At 44.9% G+C, this 10214-nt stretch overlaps 1 protein-coding gene across 1 annotated transcript in view; it reads right to left on the bottom strand.

Annotated features, from left to right (window-relative positions):
- IGF2BP3 (insulin like growth factor 2 mRNA binding protein 3) overlaps positions 1-9802 on the bottom strand; it is a 112087-nt gene extending 102285 nt beyond the window's left edge. The window contains exons 1-2 of the mRNA XM_054273472.1: positions 9628-9802; positions 8340-8400 (exon numbers count right to left, since the gene is read on the bottom strand). Of these exons, the coding sequence (XP_054129447.1) occupies positions 8340-8400; positions 9628-9802 (236 nt within the window). The remainder of the gene's footprint in view (positions 1-8339; positions 8401-9627) is intronic.
- Between the last annotated feature and the right edge of the window lie 412 nt (positions 9803-10214).

The following is a 10214-nucleotide window of genomic DNA, read 5'->3' on the forward strand; positions in this document are numbered from 1 at the left end:
GCCTGGCCCTGGTGAACAGCTCCCTCTGTGCACCAGAGCAATGGTTTGCCATGAAGAAAGATGTGCTTCACTCAGGAATCCTCTTGCCTTGGTAGGAAAGACCCCTGTGCTCTCCACAGCACAGAAGTACATGACTCTAACAAAGTAGCAGCTCAATGGTGAGGGGAGCCTGTGCAAGCTGGTGCACAGTTAGCAAAGTCATTTGAAAAATTACTTCTAAGTTAGTTGCAATAGTCCAAGATAGACAATTTTTTTCCCTAGCCATTACCTGCATAAGTTTGCCACCAAACTTTCACCAGAAAATCATTTAAAGCAGGTATATCAGAACTAATATTAAAAAAGGATAATATTTACATTATAAATATAATCTATTGTCGTAGATTAAACCACTACCTAAATCCCTCAAGTATCCCATAAAGTATGTTTCGTCCTAAAGAGACTCTTCTTTGAAATTTTTATTTTAGATGTAGGAGGAAAAATTGAACTATTCTTCCATGATAACCAGGAAGCCACCATAGCACAGAATTTCCCCAATGCTTATAAACCAAATAATCCACTCTATCACCAAAATTAAATTTCTGGATTATCAGTTCTGTAACTGCTTTAAAACTACTGTTTTGTTTGGGTTTTTTTTTTAAGAAAACCCAAACAAACAACTGGTGTCTTTTGCCTTTGCTAGATATATGCATTTTCCCAATCAAAGCTAGAGACATTTTGTCACCTCTGTTTCCCAGGAGTCTCCCTGATGCACACTGGGGGCTCAGGATTCCCTCTGATGGCAGGGGAGGGGGGCAGAGAGTGCAGGAGCAGGATCTGGGATAAAAGTTGTGTGGAGCACCTGCACAGCACAACTCACTCGAGGCAGGGACTGCCCCAGCCCTGCCCTGATTGTTCCTGGAAAATTAGAACCCAGCCTTGATCAATGCATGCTAGATGTTTAATGAATAATTCCAAATCCAAGCCCAACAAGGTTTTTACTCCATCTCTGACTGCTCTTTAATATGAAATTTCAGGAAAATAAGTAACTGCAAATCCAACTAATAACTTAAGCTTATTATTTTTTCCAACAGAAATTTCTGCTCACACACACACTAGAATTCCCTTTATTGGGAATTCTGATTTCTGCTCTACAATTTTTAATGCTCCATTAAGGTAAAGTGAGCTCCATTTTTGAGGGAAAACACATAGAACATGTACATTTAACATTTAAAAATTAGAAAACAATTTACCAAAACAATAAAACACTTCTACTTTCAAAGAGGAAAAATGCATTAGACACATGGTGTAGACTACATATTTTAAAATAACATTCCTAAAGTTCAGCTGAGCATGAAAGTTAATCTTTCAAAAGTGAACATTCAGCTCCAGTTGTGTTCAAGGGTATTGGTACTAGGAAAAAAAAAAAAAGAAAACCAAAAAAAACTCCCAACCTTACTATTTTTATAAATTCTCTAGATATTTTTAGCTGGTCCCTTCTTAAACTGCAAATTATTTTATGGTAATAGAATCTTTTAAAATGCATGTGTGGCTATATATACACACACACACACACGAGAGGCACACATATACATACACATTCTCTTAGAAACCACTGATTGGTGAGAAATAATGCAGAGGCTACAGCCACAAGATAATCAAGACACCAAAAAATTTAAAATGGAGTAAAGCCCTTCCCAGCTGAAGATCTTCTATTTCAAGGTAGTTTTCATTTCTGTACTTAGCCCCATACCCAAGAAGACTCAGATCCCTCCTTTGACTCATTATTTGTGATCGTATCCGAATTTTGACTTAATTAAAAGCACAGAGCACCTCATTTTGCATGTGAGTGGCGGTTTTCCATTCATTCAGGCCTGCAGAAGGACAGTTTGAGCAGATGCTGATTTCCCTGCACCATGAAGAGGCAGGCTATGGGGGAAGCACATGGCTGCTGGGGCTGTGCTGAACAGGAGACATTTTATACTATAGGTTCCCCTTGTGCCAGCTGTCACAGTGATACGAGTCAGCAAAATAACAATTAATATTGCAATTTTTCATTTTGAAATTTCAATCCACTGGCAGAAAAAAATATTGGAAAACCACCTTTTTTGGCACCACTCTTTTACTGCCTTTACACATACAGTATTTTAAGGTTTACTAGGGTCAATTAATATTGATTAATATGCACTTCATTTGCTAAGTATTCCACTACATATATCGAGATTTCTTTCTGTGTTAAATACATCTGTCTTTGAAGACACACTCACAAACCAATATTGCAGATCTGGAAAGAAGCAAAACCAGGAGATAGTACAAAATTACAATTTTTTGATACTTACCACAAAAACACGGGAGCTCTTGCTCCCACATCACACAGAAATTTTTCAAAGCCAAATCACACCTTCCCGTTGATGACAAGGAACAACCATCACTGAAGTAACCAGATGGACAGACGTGCCCAGAGAGGCTGGGTAGCCCCAGAAAGCACTGGGCTATTGCTCTCCCCAGCACACCCCCAACACAGACACACAGGGAGATTTTTGGATGGCACATCCAAGATATTTTCCTCATTTGGACAGCAGAGGTAACACTCATCCAGCAAAGATGCAGGGTGAAAAGGAATTCAAGTGCCTACATTTGACATGCCCAGGAAAAAAAAATAAAAGAAAAAGTATGGAAGCCTGAGACTAAAACTATAAAATAATGCTCAAGTATTTGATTCCATCATGATTCTAGACCAAATAAGGGAAAGTTATGGTTTTATCTTTGCTTTCAACAGTAATTAGCATATAACTTCACATAGTTCTATATTCCCCATGATTAGAGAGGAAGAATGGACTCATGTGGAGATAGACATTTTACATATGAAAATAAAAGTGCATTAAAATAAAATGGTCTTGAAACACTCTAGAACCATGTAAAGCACCTTGATATTGCTAAATGGATCAAACCTATTCAAACTTTCTAATCCATCCCCCTCTAAATACAAAGCAAGAAGTTTTCACCCATACTTAGATTTTAGAGCATTCCATTTTTGCAGGTGTTCTCTATCCATTTACTGATTCTGAATAACCAAATGCCAATAATAAATTTTACTCCTTAATGACAAAAAAAAAGGTCCTACATCAATGTTGTCTTGTGCCTATCTCACTGGGTTCATGAGCTCAACAGAAGAAAGAGTGGCCCATGCCACTTTAGCTGTGGTCCATGCCACTATGCATTTTTTACCAAAATCACAGGACAATAAAACACTAAAAGATAAAATGACCCTAAGGAGAGGAACAGGTTTAAGGAGTGAAGAATCTTTTTTATGAGGTTCCCTGAAGGACTAGTCCTGTCCATGGCTAAGTATTAAGTGTGTTTTAATTCTGCCTGGGTCCCTCTCTCACAGGCATTATGGGAAGCATCACCGTTTCTGTTAGGTAGGTAAATCTTAGACCATTGAAAAATTTTCAGGTCAAAACTAAGCATTTGAAGTCCACCCAGTAGCTAGCCAGAAGCCATGAAAGGACTCCAGCACTGTAGAGTCCTCTGCTCTGCACTTAAAAGAGTGACTGAAATGAACACAGCCCCATTTTATAAAAATGCCACCTTCAAGGTCTCAAAAATGTGGAAAATGTTATTACCCCATGCTTGAAGGGAAAAAAAAGGGAGAAATAATAAAAAAAATCTTAAACATTTCCTGATCATATTTTTACTACCCTTGAATTACACTTCCAAAATGTTATTTTTTATTCCACTCCTTTAAAATTTACCATATCTATGCACAATTTAAAGTCCACTACAAGTATATTTCTCAGGGTACCTTCTGTAAAGGGAAGTTAGCAAAACAGGAACAGGACCAACCTTTCAGGACACACATTTACAGCTGTGTTTCATGTGTTCCAGCTGATTTTTAAAAACTGCAGCAAGAAGGGATTTTTTCTTAATTAATGATCAAACAGCATGAGGAACTAAAAAAATTAAATTTCCCACAATGTAACAGTTAACACAGTTGGTGAAGATTATCTAGTTTTTTCATAACAACTCATTGTCTGTATAGGAATAGTCACAACTGGTGTTTCCACTCTAGTTGTAAAATTTCAAAGATTAAAACAAAAAAAAATCTGTTCACATCTGCAAAAACAAATGTGGAAACAGAATAAAAACTCTAAGTCACTATGTGAAGTTTTGGCCCTGCACTCTCAAAACCAGTAAGTTTGTGCACAGAAAAGAGAGCAGATACAGCAAAGGTGTATTTTCTAACATGTCTTCCTTTAGCATATCTCTACCTTCTTGATATTTACAGAAGGAAAACTAAAAATCAATGCCACTAATTTATTTTTTTAATAACTATGACCATGGCAGACTCCATGAATACTTTAGCTTCACAAAACCATTTCCCACCTTCTTGTGCACATGGGACACAAACCCTCATTATACTGAAAATTAGCAACACAACCCAGTTCCCATCTAATGGTCACTCCTGGAACACAGGTGGTTGCAAGGAGGACTTGGGGCCTGTTTTCCTCAAATCAGCCTTTGGACACCTCAGCATCAGAGGTGAAGCCCAGCTGGCAGGCCATTGCTCCCCCCAAGAAGCAGCATAACCTGTAGGGTGCAGCTCTGTTACCCACTTCTCCTGCTCCCTTCCCAAACAAACCCCCCAGAAGAGACACAAGGAATTTATTTTCTCAACAATGAGCCCTCGAGGTGGGGGAAAAAAAATTCCACCTTCCAACTGAAAAAGCACATCATGATTAGCAGAAGTGAGGTGTTCGTGAGCCCTTGAGGTACCTGAGGGCCCCAGGAGCAGGCAGAGCGGGCAGGTGTGGGTGGGAAGCCCACCTGGGCACGGAAGGCAGGCCGGGAGGCTGCGCCAAGCACACCCCCAGGTGCCCAGAGCCGGCGCTGCCCTCCCCCCTCATTACGCACAAGTGACATCAGGGCCATTTGAATAATCAGATTGCAGCCTACATCGCCTTGTGAGATGCCAGCTGCTCCTGGGCCGCGCCGAGGCCGTGCCCAAAGCCCCGCTCCATAAGTTCCACGTAGGCCATGGGCAGCCACCACCCTCCCGCCGCTTCCTCGGGAGAAAGCTCAGCTGAGCGTGGATGTGACTAACGGTGCCCTGCCTTCCCTCGCAGTCAAAACCATTACAATGCCTCCTCTAACTTCTGCATAAAGTGACCTAAACCCTTAAATATTGCAATAGCCTTCTTCCACACCGAGGGGTCTGAATGCAGAAATGCTGCATTCCTTCGGCATTCCCTCGAGATTTCAATAGTAAGTCAGGAATCTACTCCTGAGCTTATTAAATGCTTTGCACCTCCCCCAGAGTAATTCCCCACCCTTCCATCTAGAAAACCTTGACCAGGGCTCTTTTTTTCAACCACAGCATATCTCCTGGTCTGTTTTTTAAATACTTCCAGGGAAGTGGTGGGGGGAGGAAAGCCACACACAGGCTCTCTCCTTGCTTCCTTCCACAGCAGGTAGGAAGGCAATTTTGCAAACCTGGGTGTGCCCACTTCAAATCAGAAGATCCAGCAAAGGCTGGAATGCAGTGACTACTGGGCCCAAGAATTTCGCCCTGAATAGCAAGCCAGGCACACTCCATGTCTTCCAGATTCAGCTCAACTTTATGGCAGCCCTAGCTGACACCACCTCTTGACCTTCCTTTATGTGACAAGGATATGGATTACCAAACCCTTACCCTTTCCTCCTGTGCACCTCAGCTGTCCCTGGAGAAAGATACCCACAAACCACTTTTGTGAGTGATAATCTACACACCCTGGTTAAATAAATTTAAAAAATAAAACAACAGAAACCCCCATAACAATCGTGTTTAAGGAGGCTGCAAGGAGGGGAGCTAGGAGTCTCCATGAGGCTGCCTCAAAGCAGCAGAGGCCAATACAATGTATTGAATAATTTTGTTGCACTACAAAACAACTTTTGCTCTTATGAAGCAGTCATTTGACCAAACTATGAATTGTACTCTCACGCTGAAAGACAGACTTGACGCATGCACGTTAGTTTTTTTTTTTTTAAATGGCGTCACTTCTCCAGCCATGTCTCTGCAGCCCGCTGGAGAGCACAGGGCCCTTTGGAAAGCGCTTCCCTTCCCGCAAACACACCGGGTGGGCCTGGCCAGCGACGCCCCCACCACACCCCAGCTGCTCCCGCACCTTTCCCTGCTGCAAAAAGATACAAGGACTTCAAATAAGCTACTTTGAAACCACCTTAACCACTTTCACCAACAATACTCAACATTTGAAAACTGCACTTTTACATGTAACTAACAACTCCAAATATGCACCCAGTAAGCAATGTTTAGAAAAACAAGGGAAAAAAAGTCCAACTTCTTGACACCCTCCTCTCCCTCCCCCCACCCAAAAAAAAAAATTGGACATTTACAAAAGGAACAAGAGAGTCACTATTGCATATGGAAGCCACTCAATGAATTTTAAGTGGCTCCCTATATTAGATTTGGGGAGAGGGGGAGCAGAAACAAAGGGGAAGGAAGTACAGTCATGAGAAATACAATTTAATTTTCTGTTAAACAGTAGTATAAATCTGAACTATATCTAATGCATTCCAACAAGATAATGCACGGTGAAACAGTGTTTTAACAAATAAGGGCTTTGGGTGAAGCAATGTGGGTATGCTGGTACAATTGCCTCTGCAATTTTTTCAATGTGCCTATATGCAGGCAACACATGCCTAGAAAAGTGCTTGAAGCTCAGTGCAGAATTCTTTTCAACAAGTTACAGACAGATAAATGTTTCTGATAATTGCTAATTCACAAATAGGACACGGTACCCAATACAAAGAATGGACTTTTACACCATTTCAGCTGGCAGCTGAAAGAACTGAAAAATACTTTTAAACACATTAAACAATGATTTAAAAACAACAAAAAAAAAAGTTGGGGAAGCACCAGTGATTTTATATTTACCGTTCTATGACTGTAATGAATTTATTTTCAAAAGCATAAATAGAATGTTCTTTGTGCAAGCTTAAGATTAACAAGCATAACAGTAAATTTATTAGACTACTAAGAAATCATCAATTTTTAGATGTCCCATGGAATTTTCTTCTCAAATCTAAAAGCATATTCCATCTACAACAGTATTTTTCTATCCAAAATCTATTACAGGCTACTGTAATTCAATACTATATGCATTGCACATTAAAGGAGAAAAAGCACATACACCTTAATAATTTTCAGTGAAAAGTATCAAATAAATACAACCATAAAGAGTCACATGCAATGAATTTGTCCAGAGAAGGGTTCCCCCTTCCCTTAACTAGAGCAAAAAACCTCCATACTTTCTCAAAGTGAAGCTTTCTTCTAACACTAAACAGATGATCAAACTTCTAATTCTCAAAATACCATGATACAGTGCCTATCGAGACAGATAAACCATCTTCTCCAATCAACTACCTTAAAAAGGCTGCAATTTTAAAAATAATCCTGAAATAGTAGAAGTCCCTCGTAATAAAGTTTCACAGACAGACATACTTCCCAGATTGAATAATGGAGTGCAGGAACAAGCACGTGGAAAGTTTGATCTATTTTTTTTTTTTTACTCTCTAGTGCATGCCAGGTTTTCTATCATATAAATATTTGTGAAAGAAGCAGGCTGAATTGCTATAGGCAGCATAAAAATACTACTGCTTTATTCCAAATATTGCTTCTTTACATGAGGCCCAACAAAATTACTGCCTTGCAAAAATTAAACTTATGTTTAGAAATTAAGGATGCATAAATCCTGTCCTTACTGGGAAGGAGTCCTTCTCCTGCTGCTTCTATAGACTAGCTCAAAATAGCGATGATAAAATCCTCTCAAATACAGATGAGACTTCTACTATGTGCCTGCAAAATGCTGCAGATTCCAACATGGCAGGATCAAAAAAATATAACCACCAGTATATTTACAAGGTGCTTTTTGTTGCTGAAGCAGAGCTCACGTGCTTGCCCGTTATACAGTGCACAACACCACATTTCATTTCCTGCTAGCACACAGATTTTAACTCCTCTCGCAGAACTTTAAATTTTAAAAATCTACACGATCATTTGCCACCAGACCACAATAATTTGCTTCTCCCATAGAAAGGTGTTTTTTTAAAAAAATAAATTAAATAGTAACACTGCTGCCTGGCCAAGACACTACATTATAAATACATGGGGTGATTCTAGAAAACCTCTCGGACTGCACTGAGTGCACGCCTGTGGGTTTAAGAAAGCGGTCCATTTATCTACAGGGAAGAGAAACACAAACCTAAGCATTTTTCAAATTGCTTCTCACTGGATAACTAAGGGCAAGGGGCGGTGCGGGGAGGGGAGGGGGGGGCTGGGGGGAGTGTGGATAAAAATAAATTACCTTTGTCTTTTCGGGACCGAATGTTCAACTTCTATGAGTTTCCCATGCAGCTCCACTTTACCTGCCGAGATAAACAGAAAGGGGAAAATATTCGAGCGCGGCTGTGCGTCGCCGTCTCCAGGAGCGGGCTCGCAGGGGTGCGAAGCAGGAAACGGGAGCGCAACACGTTAGCCCATTCATCGGCAGCCCGGGCAGCGGCGGCGGAGCGCGGCAAGGCAGCAGTGCCGGCGCCCGGGGCCGCTGCCGCGGGGGAGCCGCGCTGCCCTCGCCGGGGCCCCTTCCCCGCCCCGCGCTGCCGCGGCGAGCAGCCCGCGAAGCGAAGCGTCGTGTGCGGGAGCTGGGCTCGGCCCCGTCTGGGGACGGGAGCGGGGGCTCCGCCGCCCCCCGCGCCGCCAACTTCGGGCGATTTTGTGCGCGGAAGCGGGCGGGGAGGGAGGCGCGGAGCGCAGCCCGAGCCCGTCGCCGCCGAAGCCGCCTCTCCCAGCAGACCTGAGCCCATCTCCTCCGAGGCAGCCTCTCTCGGCAGACCTCCGCAAAGCCGCTTCACGCGAAAATAATTTATTTTTTTTTTTAAGCACACAAAAACAGGATGTCGGGCCGGGAACCGGCGCTGCTGGAGGCGGTGATGGGTGCGTGAGAGCAGCAAAGAGAAACCGAAATAAACAGCAGAGCAGCGCGGGGCGGGGGGGCGGCGGGGCTGCCCCCTCCCAAGTTTGGAGCAATTCGGCGGCTCGCCCCCAGCCCCGCGGCCTAAGCCGAGCCGAAAGGAGCCTCAGCCCGCTCCGGGGGGAGGCGGCCCCAGCGCGGGGCTGCGGGGGAGTCCAGCTGTGCCCGGGGGGTGTGTGCGGCGCTGCCCCGCGCAGGGCTCCGCGCCCGCAGCCCGCCTCCGCCTCACTGCACTCACCGCCCCCCTCAATGCAGCGAGGGCCCCCGGGCGGGCAGGGCTGGCCGTGGGGCTTGGAAAAACATGGGAACCGCCGCGCCGCGGGTCCCTGGGCCCAGGCTCCCGCCCCTCCCCGGCCACTCCCGGGGGGCCGCCGCCGCGTAAGCCCCGCGCAAAGGCTCCACGGGAAGGCCGGGCGGCTCCGGCCGCGCTCGGGAAAAATAGTTCCCACCTTACCTGAGGGCGGAGGGAACTGGAACCCCCCCGGCCCCCCTCAGCACCCCCCGGAGCAGCGGCGCGGCCCAGGCCGCCGCTGCAGCCGCTCCGCGGCCGCGGAAGAGCTCGAGAGGCGGGAGCCGTCGGGGCTGCGGGGAGAGGGCGGGGGCGGTGGAAGGGGCCGCTCACCTGAAAGTGCCTCGATGGCCTTCATGGCCCAGCTCTCGTCGGGGCAGTCCACGAAGGCGTACCCCGTCTTCACCAGGAACTGGCCCGAGAAGGGTATCTTGGAGTCCTTAAAGAGACTTTCCAGGTCGAGAGGGCTGACGTTCTCGCCGAGGTTGCCGATGTAGAGCTTGTTCATCTTCCTGGCGGCTCGGGGAGGCGCGCACCGCGGGCTGCAACCCTCGTCTTGCGAGAGGAGGTGGGGAGGAAGGGGGAAATAAAACAAAATGCGATGGAGGAAGGAGAGAGCGAGAGAGAGAGACAGGGAGAGGGAAAAAAAAAAATCAGATCTGCAGCTTGTGTCCCTCCCTCTCTCTCTCGAGGGGTAAAAAAAAAAAAAAAAAAAAAAAAAAGGAAAAAAAAAGAAAAAAAAAAAAAAGCGTGGCCAAACGGGAGCCCTAAGTGCCTGCCGTGCTACCCGGGCGCATGGGGGGCACGGGGGAAACACCCAGCGCCGGGGCCGAGGATGGCGGGCTGAGAAGAGGAAAAGGAGGAGGGGAGGGGAAAAAAAAAACTACTTTTTTTGTCTTGCCCCCAAGCCCCTTTGGCAG

This window comes from Melozone crissalis, unplaced genomic scaffold (assembly GCF_028551555.1).
Source record: "Melozone crissalis strain CALT ecotype California unplaced genomic scaffold, PUWL_Pcris_2 ptg000016l_1, whole genome shotgun sequence".
NCBI classification, from domain to species: domain Eukaryota; kingdom Metazoa; phylum Chordata; class Aves; order Passeriformes; family Passerellidae; genus Melozone; species Melozone crissalis.